General features: G+C 35.0%; 2 protein-coding genes across 4 annotated transcripts; one reads left to right on the forward strand and one right to left on the reverse strand.

Annotated features, from left to right (window-relative positions):
* The first annotated feature begins 1,127 nt into the window (after window positions 1-1,127).
* On the forward strand, window positions 1,128-14,103 carry LOC135161394 (glutamine synthetase 2 cytoplasmic). Of its 2 annotated transcripts, none has more exons than XM_064118927.1 (3): window positions 1,128-1,381; window positions 10,065-10,261; window positions 11,925-14,103. In XM_064118927.1, exons 2-3 carry the CDS (start codon window positions 10,078-10,080, stop codon window positions 12,848-12,850), a joined length of 1,110 nt encoding a protein of 369 aa, XP_063974997.1. In that variant the 5' UTR covers window positions 1,128-1,381; window positions 10,065-10,077; the 3' UTR covers window positions 12,851-14,103. The 2 variants fall into 2 exon arrangements, with proteins under 2 accessions (XP_063974997.1, XP_063974996.1); XM_064118926.1 differs by lacking the exon at window positions 1,128-1,381 and adding an exon at window positions 7,107-7,411.
* On the reverse strand, window positions 13,007-16,849 carry LOC135161395 (mortality factor 4-like protein 1). 2 transcript variants are annotated; one of them, XM_064118930.1, is made up of 6 exons: window positions 16,684-16,849; window positions 16,494-16,611; window positions 15,913-16,218; window positions 15,346-15,564; window positions 15,102-15,274; window positions 13,007-14,844 (listed from the first exon to the last, which is right to left on the reverse strand). In XM_064118930.1, exons 1-6 carry the CDS (start codon window positions 16,709-16,711, stop codon window positions 14,675-14,677), a joined length of 1,014 nt encoding a protein of 337 aa, XP_063975000.1. In that variant the 5' UTR covers window positions 16,712-16,849; the 3' UTR covers window positions 13,007-14,674. The 2 variants fall into 2 exon arrangements, with proteins under 2 accessions (XP_063975000.1, XP_063974998.1); XM_064118928.1 differs by having other exon boundaries at window positions 15,913-16,290.
* Window positions 16,850-16,964: the final 115 nt, after the last annotated feature.

Raw genomic sequence — 16,964 nt, forward strand, 5'->3', positions numbered from 1 at the left:
ATAATGCCAGTATAAATTTTGAAAGACAGCAGGAAAAAATGGCATTGAAGCACTTAACTTCAATGTTTCATTTTTTTTAAGGAAGAGGATTGAAAAAATAATTATTACAGTCATTAACTGATCAATACGAGTTTTCCCTGAATTATTCTCGCTTCATGAAACTTTAGAAAAGAAAAATTGCAGAGAAAACCATAAAAAATTTTGAAAAAATCTACTTTAGATTGAATTTATTTTATTTTTTTATATAACTGCGAGGCAATCATTGCAACTTTCGAGTTGTAATTCAGATTTCTAATGAGTCTCGTTCCAAAAATATCCGTAGGAGACCGAACTCGAGGAAGATTCCTTTGAAAATTCTCGTGAAAATGCCCAACTCCCCATGTCCCCACAGTATAAAAAAAAATTATGTACTCGAGAATTTTCCCCTCAACATCCTCCCACCCCACGTGACATAACTTAAATGGAAAATGTTTTTTATAACCCGAGGGGGACTTTAAACGGATGTCACAATCTAGGGAAGCTCATAATCGTGAGAGCGACCAATGAAGCTATTCCACCGACACAACCCCAAGCGATAAATTAAAAAAAAAAATTATCATCAAGGTGAAAATTTGCAATGTCCACAGGGGCGGCAGTGGACCAACAGCGCTTGCGCTGTGGATCATATTTCAAAATTGCAATGGCATGTCAATTGTTTTTATTTCGAAATACCGACGCAATGTGCAATAATAATAGCACGTTTATTTTGACATTCAGTGCAAGATCACGAATGCGCTAGACAATTGAAACAGGAAGTGAAAATATTTATTTGTTTTCGATTTTTTCAAATCACCGAACTGATGGATCATTGACAGACAATACGAATCACCATTTTACGAGGCAATATTTGCTGAATGTTACACGATAATGAGGATAAGTCATGCAAGTTGGATCAGTCATCATCTGCATTAACGTGCATCCATGTCAATTGAATTTGTAGATGAACGAAAAGTGGTGGTATCGTGTGGGTAGGGGGTTGCAATGATTTAACAAATGTGATTCTAGAGGATTGAACAAGGACACATTGTTGCATGCACTGTTTGAACGGTAGAATGTTTAATGGGTGATCAGTTTGTTCGTGTTTAATCATCAGTTATGTCATGAATGGTGAGCCAAGGTTGGCCCAGTGGCGTTGGTTGGTTTACTATGAGGGGGAAAAATCCACCACTTGCTTCCTTCCATTTTCATACATAAATGTTGCTGGAACTCTCGTGACGCTGTATTGCCTCGATGTGCGTTATCAGTTGCTGTAGTTATCCCAGTTGTTAACCATCGTCCATCGACGACGTATCGTATCAGCAGATCTTCTGGTCAAGTTATTGTGAGACTCGTTTCTCGAGAGGTGAGTTCGTACAATTTTCTCCATTTTTTATTGCAAATTTTTTGGGGGTTTGAGGTTTTTAGTCTGATTTTTTTGGATGGAATTTTCTCAATAACTCGAGGATTTTTTTAGATTTCTGAGTGGAAGGTTTTTCATCTGTTAAATTTCAGGTGTTTCAAAGATTTTTTAATGGTTTTTGGATTTTCTTTTGGAATAGAACCTTTGATCTTGAAGAACGATGATTTTTTAAAAATTGTCGTGCGAATTTTTCGTGATTTCGAGATTATTAAAAATCGGTTTATGGATTCGAGGGAGTTTTCAAAATATTTCAGGATCTCTTCGCCAGTTTTTTATATTTTGAATAGCGAAGAGGAATAAATCAAGATTTAAATAAATTATTGACAGTTTTTTATACCTTAAATTTTAGATTTTTAAAATAAATTTATTCTCGAATATCGAAAGATCTTTAAAAAATGAGCTATTCGTCATTTTCGCATTTTTGACACTAAATTTTCTTATTCTCGCTCTATGCGAATTGCAATTGCATTTGTTGTTATTTTCGATTTTATCTCCTCATAAATGTTAATGTTTCCCCTGAATATTCATTTTTCCCCATTATATTAAACATCCCGTGTTATCAATTCATAATGAATCAATTCCTCATAATTTTCGCTTTAATTTCAATAAGTTTTCCACTTTTCCAAAAGATAAAGATTAACGTGAGAAAGGAGAACACTTGTTAGTGCCATTATTCAACTTCCTCACGCAGTTACATAAAATCTATAAACAAAGGATTTTATCAGCTGTAAAAAAAATTCCCCTGCACTTGAACATTACATTTTTAATGAGTTCCTGAGTCTCGGAATTTATTCATAAATTGCCAATGTCTTGGCATAAAAAAATTTCACATTTTTCACGGTTGCCAGGTATAAACTCAAAATTTCATTCACTGGAAAATTTTTCACTCCTTTCAGCGCATAAAGCAATAATGAAACAAAGAAGTTTCAGGAGCAACAATGGCTCAGTGTTGCTGCGTCACTCGTTGCAATTGATATGTCAACGTTTTTTTACTCTCCGCCTCATTTCCACATTTACTTCAGTTCAATAGAAAAAATATTAGAATGGATAGAGAACCTGTCGTCTCGTGTTTATCGTCATCTGTTGACGCTCAATACATCACTGAACGTTCAACAATTAAAGGGGAAATTAAATATTGTTCCTAATTTTAAAACCAAAAATAATCCTCAGCTTTTGCTCAATTTATTCTCGTAATTTTTCGCGAATTAAAAAAAATGCATTTTTATTAGTCTTTGGCTGAATAAAAATGTAATAAAAAAGAGAACAAATCATTTCATGTATTCAATGAGAAATAAATTTATTAGTTTTTAAACTTAATTATTATTAAAATTCATTTGTTGAGAAGTATTGAACTCCTCCTGTGTCAACAAAGGAGACGTTTTTGATTAAAAAAATTGTCAGTCTTCGGGAGAAAAATGTTTTTAAATTCAATTAGCATTCATATTTATGTAGATTTTTTGACAGATGTTCGATGAAAAATGTTAATCGGTTTTCATTCTTCTGAATGAATTATTGCACCGTATTTTTTTGTTATTTTGTGAGTTGGGAAGTCCATAAAAACGAGAATAGATCATTCCAACTCCTCGATAATTAGCGAACAAGAAGCAAATTTCTTAAGTGTAATCAATTTAGAATCGGAGGAGGAAAAATTTGATGGAAAAATCTTTTCACTGAATTTTTTCATTTTGTTACACAACTCAATTAACATTCATTAGTTAACAAAACCTTGTATTAAAATTTCAACAAAACAAGCCAAAGTTCCCTTACGCTCTCACAAACGAACGTACCAAAATGATTTCTGTCATTTGTTAATCTTTCTTTTCGATTATTCATAATTTTCGAGAAAAACAATTATCTTTCATTTAATCTGGATATCTCATTGATTTCTTCAAATGAATCATTGACACGTGATACCTGATTTCAATCGACTCAATTTAGAACCTCTTGACAACCCAAAAGTTATGTAATTCCCCCGGAAAATTCGATTGAGGTAAAATCGATTGATGAAGCCCCAGAGATGGACAATTTATTCGAGATTTTTTTCCTCAATCAGACGAAAACCCTCCGCTGATACTGAGTAGTACCTTGTAATCCCGCTATCACTTGATTTATCAGCTGGTATGACCTCGACATACGCCGAGATCGTAATTTTTATAATTTATCACGATTAGGATAAAGTCGATAGTCCCCCGAAGCACGTGATGAGAGACGGGACTACGATTTTGCCTGGTAAATTCTAATCAATCACTAATCAATCGCTCTCGATCGATCGAGAGATACAGCAAGATCGTGAGTGAAAAAATAATGATTGTGATAAAAGGTCTCACGAGATACTAATTATCACGTCATTACACAGCGAATTAAATTCCTAGAAAATTCTAAAGACTCAGTAATTAGTTTGAACTTGCAACTCGACCGTTTGCACGCACATGTGAATTACGATGCACGTGTGAACAAATGGAATTACTGGGTAAACACTATTGAGGTCAATTTGACCAAAATTTCATCAAATATTAAAGATCGTGATTATCGCGAGAGCGCTGAGAGATCAATATTTGGATATTCTCGTTGAAAAGGAATTCGTAAATAGACTCGTTGACGTGAATATGGAGATTGATAGTTTTTGTTTTAATTAAAAAATTGGTTCGTGGAAATTTCATGAATTTTTATTTCATTTTATGGACAATTTAGAGAAGAAATACGAAGTAAATTACGAGATCGTTAAACATGAATTGGCAAAAGGAAAAATGTGAATAAGAAATTCGCGATTTTTTATGTAGTTAATCAGTTTGCAAAAGACATTCCAGGTTTTTTTCTGATTTTTTCTATTATTGGGTGATTTTTAAATCGATTGATAAGTTTAAAAAAACGTGACTTCGAAAAAATCTAAAAAATTCAGAAAATTTCTAACAATTGTGAGGCTTTTTTTAAATCGATTCCAAGCACTTCGATAATTTCTATTGACGTGTTTCTATACATAGAACATATCAATAGTTTCAATTGAAAATATTCTGTGAAAAAAAACACAGAATTCTCAACTGGAAAAGGCAATAAATAACTAGAATCCTCAATAAAATCCATAGAATTCTGGCATAAAAAATAGTCAAATTCGATTATTTTCAATGTAATAGACTAATTCTTTAATTAAATGCCCTTCATCCGTCGAGCTATAATAATTTCCACGTGGAATTATCTCACGGCTTCGAAAGATCATCGGAGACCAGACAATTTCGATTTCCCCCACCAAATTTCAAAGCGAATGTCAATAAAGAAATAGTAGAATGTCTGAGAGGTATTGGAATACTTTGAAAGTGTAAGAGGGAAAGTGGCCACTGAAACGTACCCTCTGGCCTTGAATGAAAGCCCCTCACCGGAATTTCCTCACCTACCTAAAAGGGAAAATAGAAAATAAAAAATAGTCTCCACAAACATTCGATTCAAGTGTCATTAAAAAATTGCTAAATATTTAACCAATGGATTTTTTCAAACGACCAAATAAAAAAAAGCAAAAGACTTTCAATTTTCCCCAGAACGTATTGTTGATTAAATGTTAATATAAAATGCGTTGGTATAATTAGTTGAAGAATAATTATCAGTGCAGTCATCAATAAAAACTAAAAACGATAAAATATCACTCGCAATTACCAGTAATGAAATTTAAAAAAATCAAGGCTAAAAAATAAGATCTAGAGAAAAATAGCAGCTGATGTCCGGGGAATCCGACACTTTTAATTCATAACAACCGATGAAAACTCATAAATAATCGAGTACAGGCGGTGTTTGCACGAGAGGAGTCATCCGAATTAATTATCATCGATCAACAGCTAGGAAACGTGACACTAGAGCAGAAAAGTTGTTGATATTGCATACGAGTGCAGCTCGTGTGATCATTTCCATCGCTGATTGACAGATAAACATTACGAAAAATCAAAACATAACATCAGGAGTGATTATAAAGTTAATTAGAACAATTTAGTTCTTCTTTTAAGTTTTTTTTGGTCGTCGTTGGTGTTTTCATTTGACAATTTCGTCAGGGACAGCTGTTTTTTTCGGTGATCTATTAATACACTTTCTATTTTGGCTTAATAACAATTAAATTACTCTTGTCTATTAATACGACTTCTTCTTTGTTTTGTTTACTGACTAGGCAATGCGTATGATAAATTTGTTGGGTAAAAATGTTATATCAAAATTCAAAAGATAAAACAATCAAACTAATGTATGGTATATTCATAATATGATAATATTATAAATTCGTAATTAAAAAAATTAAAAACCAATCGAATGGAATAATTTAATCTTTTACAGTCTAATGTAATCTTCACTAAACGAAATACATTGACAATTGAAAATGTTACACTTTTTTTAAATAGAAGAGAAAATAATAAAAATCATTAAAACAAGTTCTATAACAGAAAATTGTATCGATCAATTTTTTAGTGGTTTTTTGTTCACATTTGGTATTAAATTAATGATGATAATTGCTTGAGATTCAGGGGAAAAATGACTAGCTGAGACAATGGAGATTTATAAATGGACACACGTGAGGTCACACGATGTGATCAACCGACGAACAAACTTGGAAATTGACTCATGATAAATTTTCTTCTTTGTAGTATTTCGGTAATGTACCTCGTAAAATCACAGTTGCACTGCAAATTATGCGACAAATTGGTGATTAAGTCTGTCTGTTCGCACGAGTGCGTTCGTGTGTCCTCGCACGTGATGACTTTGACATTCACTGTGGCTCGTTCAGAATTCTCGAATGACAAAAAAATGAGTAAACGAAGGAGACGGGGATAAAAACTCATGAAAAACCGGAATTCCTTTTGAAAAATGCGTTGAAACAGAAAACAAGCCACGACGAAATCCCCATGAATTAAAAAAAATCCGATGAAATCATGTTGGGTAGTTTCAAATCCTGCGCTCTGATTGGCTCAAATCCAAGTCCCAAATTTGTTGAATTTCGTGTTGACAGTGCACAATACCGTCGGATGATGCAGTTCCATTAGACAAAAGTGGTTTTAAAAAAATAATCCAGTTGAGATGACCGAAAAAAAAATTCCAACATGGCCGCCGTATCCCTATGCTCGCGAACCCATGACCTCCCATTGCGCAGTTCCATGCGATAGCCACGTGCGTCAGGCGTTATGTTGACAGAATTTCACTGGCAAACGCGAACGCCTGTGAGTGAGTAAATAATCAAACACCAGAGCATCTAGTTACAACAATAACCCAGCTCCCTCCCCCCTCCCCCTCCTCGTCCCGCCACAGGACTCATTGAAAAAAAAATCGATGCAATTACAAAATCGACTTTCCCCACATCAAAATGGCTCTCGTCATCTCAAAAAAAAAAATTTCTCAACTCTCCCTTTACACACGATCACTCACCGCCTGTAATTTTATCTGCATGAGGCCCATAATTACGCAGAAAAAAATATGCAGATGGAATATTTCAGCTCCCTGCTATCACCCAATTTCATTTATGTTATTCCCCTCCGATTTTGCGCGACACCAAACGTCGTGGGGGCAAGACAAAGAAAAAAACTAATGAGAAAGAGGTAAACAGCGAGTTGACAGAGATGCCAACAGAGATGGCCACCATATAAATATTCCATTCGTCGTACGTGTTGTATCTCAGTGCAGGAACGTTGCCCTGAACGACAGACAAACCCCCCAAGGCCACGGGGAAGACAATTTGTTTTGAAGTTTCAACGGCGCCAGCTGAACAGAGAAATCATTTCACTTTCCCAACGACTGTTGTGGGGAATAAAATAGTCCGGTTACGAGCTAGTGCCAGCTGAATATTTGAAGACTAACGTTTGGTCCTGGGAAAATTGTTCAATATTGGTGAATTATTTTTGTTGAAAATATGGGGCTCAGGATTTTCGTGAAAATTTGTGAGGCTGGACTTTTATCGCGATCCATCAACGGCGCTAAACCGAAATGGATCAGTCTTGGGAGATGTATCAGGTGGGTATTTCTGGGATTTTATGGAGATGTCGAAGATTATGACGATGGGTGATGTTGGATTATTAGTCAGAATCATTGGAGTGGCGGTAATGAGGTTTGGAACGGAAATTTTGAGTGATTAATTGGATGATTAGTTGGGGTTGATCAGAAAAAATATGAATATTGTGAGTAATTACTGAGGGAGGGGTAAGATGCTGAGTTTGATTACTTAATAAACTCGGGATTTTCGGATTTATTTTTTAATGAGGAAAATGTAGGAGACGCGTAGTTTCGAGGGGACTGTGGAAGACTCGATGTGACGTCCAAAAATGTTCATTGATATGTCATTAAAAAATTAGAGATATTTTTTGGGTCGAGTGATACGCAAAGAGAGAATAGGGGTTTATTGGGAGTAAATGAATGAGGGATAAAAAAATATGTTGGACAATTATGGGGGAATCGAGGAAAACGAGGGGAGATTAATTATTCTCTGTTCTTCGATAAGATCAATACTTTTGACGTTCAGTTTATTGTTTGTGATTTTGCAGAAAATTCTTTTATTCAGGGGTTATTCGCGTTTTTTATTTGCCAGGGAATCGACGGGAATTACCAGGGAATTACCAGAACGTCGACGATTGATTGGGGAGATCCGAAAATTTCCATCCAAATAATAATAATCAGCTATTGAGAAGAATGACAAAAACTATGTGACTAAATGAATTTCATGTGATTGAGAGCAACTGAAATCCCTGCATTCGTTGCATGGAATTTCAAGGGTACGATAATGAATGCAATTGATAAATTGGAGCAATTGATAGGGGATATAACTTCTCAAATAAGTTCGATGGAGAGTAAAATGAAGGCATTGAGGGGCTGCATATTTCTGACTTCATTGTTGATTGATAAATCGTGACGAATACAAAAATTTTCTGTTTATTTACGGTCTTTAAATGTTCATAAATATCTCTGGAATAATTCACTTAAGAACAAAATGACAGGTCATTTTTTTAACTCTTTAAATTTAAAGATTAAAAAAAATTCCATAAAATTTCTAAATAATTCTGTTGAATTTCGTCAACTTGCCAAGAGTTCTTGGTAAATCAAAACAACTCAAAAAATAAAAACCGATAACTTCTTATCATGAGCAATAAATTACAGGATTCATAGCGTGAAATAGAGAAAATTTCGTGATTAAACAGATTGATAGATTGACGATATTAATTTCACATGACTCGTGCCACGAAAGACAAAATGGAGCACATGAAAACCCCGCAGATTAATTGCCCGTCAATCGGTGAATAATTATCGATAAAATTCTGTAAAATCCATCACTGCGAATTGTCCGGGATAACAAAGTCTAGTCTGTCTAATGAGCGTCTAATTAATGATCTGAGTGACCTACATGATTGTTTACTATTTTCCGGAGTTGTCTACCACCGTCTTCGACCATTTATTCACGGATTTTTCATTATTCAGAGTGCCAATGCTCGATTATATTTCTGTATTTCTCTGGGTGTGCGAGGTATCGAGCACACCCGGTCATGCACCCTCTTTGTTGAATTGTTCATACAATCAGCGCGTGATCAGATGAGTGGGAGAGAACTGACGCCTAAATATGTGTAATGAATCACGAGAGATTGACATTATCATGGAGATTCAATGGTTTAATTGAGAACGAACGAAAAAATGGAGATTAATGATAATTTTTGAAGATTTGTAGATTTTTTGTCTCATGAACAGTTGATAAAAAAAATTCACTCAACTAGTTATTTTCTCGTGTTAATTATGAATTAACGAGACAGGGATTTTCTTCTCTATGTTATTCGTAATTCTATTGACTTTTTTTGACATTGCAAAGCTTAATTTGTATTTGTTTCCATTTTTTAAATTTATTTTGAGGGAAAAAATTGTTGATTCTTTGTTGGAGATGTTTTTCCATGATTTCTTTTGGCTAAAAAATATATATTGAGTGGAAATATCCTGAAAATAATTCCTAGAATTCCTAGAAAATCCTAGAATTTTGTCATGGATTCTCAGATTATTCCAGAACATGCCATCACATGTCCTAAAAATATTTTGTAAAAAAAATGTTTCATGCCCTTAAAAGGTATTGATACGTAACAAAATTAGTAGAGAGAACGGACGTGGGATGCTTGACATTATCGTGAAGACTCGACGATTTTAAATGAGGACATGCGGTACAAATGCAGATTCATGATTATTTATTGAGGGGGGAATTACACTTAAATGGAGATTATGAAGAAAGTCAATGCAAGAACGTCTTACCTTGAATTTGCTGACATTGTCGAGAATGAAAGGGGGAAATTCAGTTATTCAGCTCATTAAGTCGCTGAGAATGTCGCAGACTGTGAGAATATTTTTTTTCGACCAAAAAAAAGAAGAAAAAAAAACAAAAAAATTGTAGACGTAGAAACTGGTTTAATTCTTTCATGAAAAATTTTTGGAGCTTTTTCCGAAAAGACAAATCTCTTCTTCTAGAGGAAAGTCCATCAGAAATCATTAGAAAAAATCCTCAAAAGTAGTTTTTCAGGGCAAAAGTCCTTTTTTGATTGTTTTTGTTCGTAAAAAATCATCTTCGAATGTAATCGATTTCTTTTACTGCGCCACTTTTACGACCCCCGATTATCAATTTCATCGATTATGTAATTTACAGCACAACAACAACAATGTCGAGGTCTATGCTGAGAGACTCGCCCAATGCGGCGCTCGATAAGACACTTTTAAACAGGTATATGGATCTGCCCCAACCAGAGGACAAAGTCCAGGCTAAATACATCTGGATTGATGGCACTGGTGAGGGTATGAGGTCTAAGACAAGGACACTGGATTTCGTGCCGAAGCATCCAACAGGTAAAAAAACAACAGAATATATTTAACAGAAAAAAATAGCTTCTACCTCCACTCAACTATTTTTTTTAACGTTAAAAAATATTCAAAAGACAGTAAAAATGTGCAGAAAATCTATTTCACATATTTTTAAATCTCTCATTGGTTTTCTGTAAATTTTGCCATTCAGAGAAGACGATTGCGCTCACTGTGGAATGTTTAATAACAAATTTTGACTCTAAATTTGAATTTAAAAAATTGAGGCTTCAGGAATTAAGAAATTAAAAATGTCTTGTTTGCAATAACTTGTTTTTCAACTTCTGCGATATGAAACACGAGGAAATTCCAATTCTACGGTTCAAAACTATTTTTACATCGGTTCTTATCATCTCGGGGTTTCTCCATTATCATTCGTCCACTCTCAGAAACTCGTGGACTATGCAAATTCCCCAGATTTTAATTTCTCCACGAGGCTTGTTATTAATAGATGAAGAAGAGAAATGTGTGCAAAGTCCTTTATTTTATTTATCATGTTTTTTTTTTCATTGTCTTCTTTTTGTTTATTTGTTCTTGGGCACATTAAGAAATTAAAATACATTACAATTGGTTATAATTTTGGATAAATGGTCAGTTCCAAGAGAAAGACAATTGATGTGGGTGCATTTGGCACAATTCCACGTGTTTCAATAGAAACTGAGAAAATAATCTGCAGCACTAGCACTTGAAGACTCGATGGATACACTCACATATCGAGAAACAAAAAAAATTCCCTACACGAGAGAAAATTTCAGTTCAACGTTGGAAAACAATTTATACATCAGTCCTTATCAACTCGGGCTTCTTCCATTATCATTCTCTAACTCTTAGAAGCTCGTGCACTATCGAAATTAAACCAAGAGAGCAAAAATTTCATTATCGCGAAGAAGATAGGAGAATCTCCGGCAATTTGTGTGTTTAATATTTTCTTAAAAATATCCCTCGAGTATTATGCAATTCTCTGCGTCAAGAAATGCGTAAGCACTGGATTGTGGAATTGATAGTAGTGGTGGAGAGATATAAATATTCGGTGGCTAGAGGGTATTCCCCCTTTATTCGAATTGAAGGAAATAATTATTTTGTTGCCCTATGGGCTCCTCGGGGGCATCTCCACGAAGATCAATTTGAGATTCAGATTATTGTAAACAGCCACTTAAATTTTATCAAGTAATATAATAATGCGGGAATGTAATTCATTTAATGAGTTGATGAATCAATTTAATTCATTCATTCATTTATTTCAATAGAAATTTATTGCAAATTCCTATAAGAAAAAAATTGAGCAGTAATTTTATAGAAATATGAACCATTATTTTTTTTTATTCAAAATATTTACGAAGAGAATCTAGAATTTTCAAGACAAAACCAATGAAATGAACCTTACAACTTCGAAAATTCACAAGTTCATGAGAAATTCTTTGAATTATTCAAGACTGCTTGAGAATGAATTTGAAAAACGATAAAAAAGACTTAAATTATCAGAAATCAAAATGTTTCCAAATCGAGAAAAAAAAGATTGCAATCTAATACAATTAATCATAATGGATCCTCCAGATTCTGGAATTCCTCCACTTCGCTTGAGAAATAAAGTAGCTGAATAATTATCAATCAACATTTATATTTTTAAACTTACATTTTTATTCCACTCCAGAGCTTCCATGGTGGACCTACGACGGCAGTTCAACCTATCAAGCGGACGGTGCCAACTCGGACATCTTCCTCCGGCCCGTGGCGATCTACCGTGATCCCTTTCGTCGTGGTCACAATCGTCTAGTCCTCTGCGAGACCTTCAACAGTGACAAAACGCCAACGAAAACGAATCTCCGTCATAAATGTAACGAAGCGATGGAGGCGATAAAGGAGCTGGAGCCATGGTTCGGTATCGAGCAGGAGTACACGTTCCTGGATTTCGATGGGAGACCTCTGGGCTGGCCCAAGAATGGCTTCCCAGGACCACAGGGTCCTTACTACTGCGGTGTCGGTGCTGACAAGGTCATTGGGAGGGAAATTGTTGAGGCGCATTACCGAGCTTGTCTTTATGCTGGTGTCAATCTCGCTGGTACCAATGCCGAGGTCATGCCATCACAATGGGAATTCCAAGTTGGCCCCTGTGTGGGAATAGCTGGTGGTGATGATCTGTGGATTGCTCGCTTTATTCTCCACCGCATTGCTGAGGAGTACGGAGTGATAGCTACCCTGGACCCGAAACCAGTCGATGGATCGTGGAATGGAGCTGGCGCTCACACCAATTTCTCCACCAAGCCCATGAGACAGGATGGTGGCATTGCTGAAATAAATAAGGCCATTGAGAGACTGAGTAAGCAACATCTTCGTCATATCCAAGCTTATGATCCACGTGGAGGAAAGGACAATGAGCGTCGTCTCACTGGTAAATGCGAGACAAGCAGCATTCATGATTTCAGTGCTGGCACTGCCAACAGGGGATGCAGCATTCGCATTCCAAGGGGCGTTGCTGAAGACAAGAAGGGATATCTCGAGGACAGAAGACCCAGCAGTAATTGTGATCCTTATGCTGTGTGCAATGCACTCGTTCGCACTTGCTGTTTGAACGAGTAAATACCAGCGATTTAAATTGTTTTAACCGATTGGAGAATTTTTATTCATCGATTGATTTTATTGAAGAGGCTGAAGAGTTGTCAGTGCTTTAAACAAAATCGGGGCGATAGAATTCTGTGAATTTTTTCTTCTCATTTTTATGGAGATGGGAGCGCGTTTTTTTTTTTGTTGAATTTTTTTTTATTTGAAAAGAAATATTAAGGTTTAATGCATGTGATGCGTTCTGTTGGAAAATTCGTAACGTACAAATTACATTGATTTATTTTTATCTGTGAAAATTAACACATCAGCCGTCTGGATAAGCAATTTGATATCTCTCAGTGCTGAATGTTCACGTCATTGAGACGATTAAAATCCTATGAATTGTTACGAGTAATAATAGCAAATTGTCAATAATCATTTTTTTAGAGAACTTGGAGGAGAATTATGATTTTTTCTCAACATCAGATTTATAGATTTATATATTCTGTTGAATATTTTAGTTTTTATTTTTCAATTAAACCAGTGTCGCGAGTTAGTGGAAATTTGAATGAAAAGTTATCAAATCAATTCTGTAAATTAGAATATTTGCATGTTTAGATTATATCGAAATGCATTTGAAAGTGTCTCTGGGTCATAATCTCTGGTATTAAAAAATTATCAAGAGGATTTTATATTTCTCCAATGTTTTTTGACAGTTATGTATTATCAGTAATTATGCCCTCTCTGTAGAGTCGATATCGAGTAAGATATCTTCCATATCTTAGTCCATCTAATTGTCAATTTTTGGGGATTTGGTGCTTTCTCGAGGGCGTTAATCATTAGAGCAATCAATATGGGGGGGGGGTCATTGAATCCGATTATGAGGGGAATTCATTTTTTATCTGTCTTGTATCGAGGTCTTGGTGACCATCGTAATCGTATCTTGTTGTTTATTACAGATATTTTTTTATTCTCAAATGTATTTTTCAACAATTTTTTACTCTGATCATTGAAGGCATAATCAGCGTCGAATTTATTCTGTCGATACAAGAATCTGGAATTTTGAAGAACAGACGTTAGAATAATTGAATTGACTGTCGGGTGCAGAAATTAATTTGATAATATTTGATAGAGTCTATAGTTGTACAAAAGATTATAAAATGTTAATCGCTATTTTCAGATAATGATTTTTTGCTGTTGTTGTAAGAGGAGTAGAGGATATATGTATGTGTAATATTGTAATTAAACATATTGATAAACAGAATAAACTATTTTGAAATAGTCATTGAAAATCAGGATTTTGTCTTTGTAAATGATTTTTTTGTCCTGAATCGATTTGTCGGATTTTGATTTATTCTCGGACTTATTTCCCATCGTCTTCTCACGTAAATTGGGTCAACACAATAATTGTGTAATAAAAAACTACTATTTTAAACACATTATTGAATACACGATTTTTCTGCTTCAGTTGGGAATGATGTTATTGGACATTCTAAGAGATTATTCAAAATAAATTATTATCGACGAAATTTCAGGAAATTATCGATGAAAAAAATGAGATTCACAGTATTGTTTTATTCTCCAAAATTATGTACAAAATATAACGAAGTAATTTGGACACAGAATCCCAAACACTGTAAATTGACACTGTAATTCACGAATTTTTTATCGTCAAACTTTTGAAAAGAGAGAAAAAAATAATAGTCAAAAAGAAATAATCATCTGCTCATGGAAATAAAAATTCATATCTAGGCGTCACTGGAGTCAATAATTCAATACCAAAAAGGGGGGTCAAATTCTCGAATGGAATTCACGGTTTCCGGCCGTGTGAGAACATTGTAGGGATATCCTTATTAACTGTTTTTATCCACATTTACGGTGATATTCGGGTGGGGCCGCACCGTAGTCCTGGAGGCTGAATAAATCACTACTGTTTTTGTGAAGATACCTGAGAAAATCGTGGATGTGAGACAACAGTAGTTGGATACTTCTCTCGTCCAACGGTGTGTATGACAACATATTCCCAAGTTTAACTAGAAAAATAAAAATGCGAATTAAAAAATGTATTCTTTGAACATTGAATAATAATTTATCGATATTACTGTTAAAGTTACTTAATGCACAAACTAAAAATTGTTTCATTACTTTGTCAGATAGTTAAAAAAGGAATAAAGTTATGATTAAGAGTAATGTTCCCATTATTTCATGAAAAACATTTTGCAATAGTTAATTGTCACTTAAATCATCTAATCGACTTTGAAACATCAGAATAAATGCAGGTAATAATTACCAAACAATCGTAGTAAATGTGAAGCTCCATAAATCTGGCTGGGTGGTGTGTTTGGTTTCTCAGACATAATTTCTCCATACTGCTGCCGCTCCCATCTATACAACAACTGTGTTCCCAGCATGACGTTGAAGTACTCTCGAAGACCTTTTGTAACCTCCAGAACTGCACTCTCTCTGCAAATAAAACAGTTAACAAAAAAAATTATTTAATAGCAAAAAGAAATTTCCCTCTGCAATCAACATACTTGTTTGGAGTATTAGTTTTACTAGAGGTCTTGAACTTGACGTAATCATCGAGGATCTGGTCTACAGTGTGTCTAGCAGGTAGTGTCACTAACTTCCTCTGCCGGCTAATCGCGTCCCAGTCGTCAACTAGCCAGGGCTTTAACTCATCAGGAAGTTTTACTTTGACTTCAACTTTTGTCAGGAACTGTTCCTCAGTTTCCACTGAAGGGTCAATCCTACTGCATAATCAAAAATATTGTCGATTAAACATTGATTAAAAATGGATACTTTGAAGATATTATCATTTGGCAATTAAAACAGGAACATTAGAACAAAAACGACACCTTCTAATTATCTTTGTTCTGTTAATAACGTCAAAGTAATCCTCGTCGTCAACGTCAAAACTAATTTGTTTATGAGGAATATTAATATGAAATAATTTTTCCAGTAAAAATGATAATGAGATAGAATAGATGTGCAAAAATAAGTAGAATAAATAGATTGAAAAGCCATTGGGGGAGAAATTATTGTTGAGAATGTCATCACTTTTAGAAAAAACCAATTCAGGAAATTAATCAAATCCTCACCTTCGTTTCTTCCTGGGAGCATCCGACGACGAATCATGTGAAGATGGGGTAACAGATCCACTGCTGTTCTTATTGACCCTAGTGGACACTTTTTCAGTTCCAGGAACAGGTGTGCTTGCCCTACTTTCTGAACCTTTGTCCTTAACGATATCACTCTTTCTTCCTGTAGTCTTCACCACCGACGTTCCCTTCTTTCCCTTCTGGGTCGACTGTTGGGCATCATGGGCCCTCTGTACCTCCTTCTGCTTCTGCACATTTGCCTCATTGTACTTGAGCACACGACTCTCAGGCACCCATTCGTCCCAACTGAAATTATGTTCAAGGTATTCTCTCAATAAATTGTAGAGGACTCGAGGGTACAGATTAATCGGTTCATATCTGTGGAATCAACGATACGATGTCAATGATTCACTTCTCATTTCAAAGGGAAATGAAAGATCTTGAAAGTGAAAAGAAAATTTAATGATTTCACTCAACAGTTCTCAAGTTATGGACAGAAATGAAAAATTGTTTTTTGTTGTTTAAAAATTTTGGGTGAAGGTTATGTTCGCGATCGATTAATTTACGATAAAAATACTCACTTTTTGTTCCATCCCGCGTAATGTATGAAATACTTGACCTGTTTCTCTTTAGACACTGACGATTTCAGGCATTTCGCCTCGTAGATGAGTGGTCCATGGAAACAAAGAACCTTTTCACCTGTTTACATTAGTCAAAAAATTACTCTAAGCTCAAGAGAATTTTTCTGGGAAAATGTTTCTTTGAATTTACCTTCTGTGAATTTACACTTCATTGGCATTCCTTGAGTTGACAGTTTCCTTGTTATTCGTTCGTCAAGCTACTGAATAGTTTATTGTTTATGTGGGGGTGTTATTCCGGCAAAAAGCGTCTCCCTCGGACGAACCGATCACTCGGGCGCCCTCGAGAAATTGAGGTTAACTATTAGCTGACTTCAGACGATTCATAGGAATGATCAAACGTTCTGTGTGTGAGTGCCTGTGTGTATTTAGAGAAAGTCATCCAAAACAGGAAAATGAGACAACTGTAGTAGA

This window comes from Diachasmimorpha longicaudata, chromosome 4, assembly GCF_034640455.1.
Source record: "Diachasmimorpha longicaudata isolate KC_UGA_2023 chromosome 4, iyDiaLong2, whole genome shotgun sequence".
Classification (NCBI taxonomy): Eukaryota; Metazoa; Arthropoda; class Insecta; order Hymenoptera; family Braconidae; genus Diachasmimorpha; species Diachasmimorpha longicaudata.

Excerpts from the sequence above, each read along its gene's own strand:
- LOC135161395 (XM_064118928.1), bottom strand. The coding sequence starts at position 16,711 with ATGCCAATGAAGTGTAAATTCACAGAAG. Across the intron at positions 16,612-16,683 it reads GAAGTGTAAATTCACAGAAG|GTGAAAAGGTTCTTTGTTTC; the intron begins GTAAATTCAAAG and ends TAATGTAAACAG. Across the intron at positions 14,845-15,101 it reads ACATTTACTACGATTGTTTG|TTAAACTTGGGAATATGTTG; the intron begins GTAATTATTACC and ends TTATTTTTCTAG.
- LOC135161394 (XM_064118926.1), top strand. The coding sequence starts at position 7,311 with ATGGGGCTCAGGATTTTCGTGAAAATTTGTGAGGCTGGACTTTTATCG. Across the intron at positions 7,412-10,064 it reads AGTCTTGGGAGATGTATCAG|CACAACAACAACAATGTCGA; the intron begins GTGGGTATTTCT and ends TGTAATTTACAG. Across the intron at positions 10,262-11,924 it reads CGTGCCGAAGCATCCAACAG|AGCTTCCATGGTGGACCTAC; the intron begins GTAAAAAAACAA and ends ATTCCACTCCAG.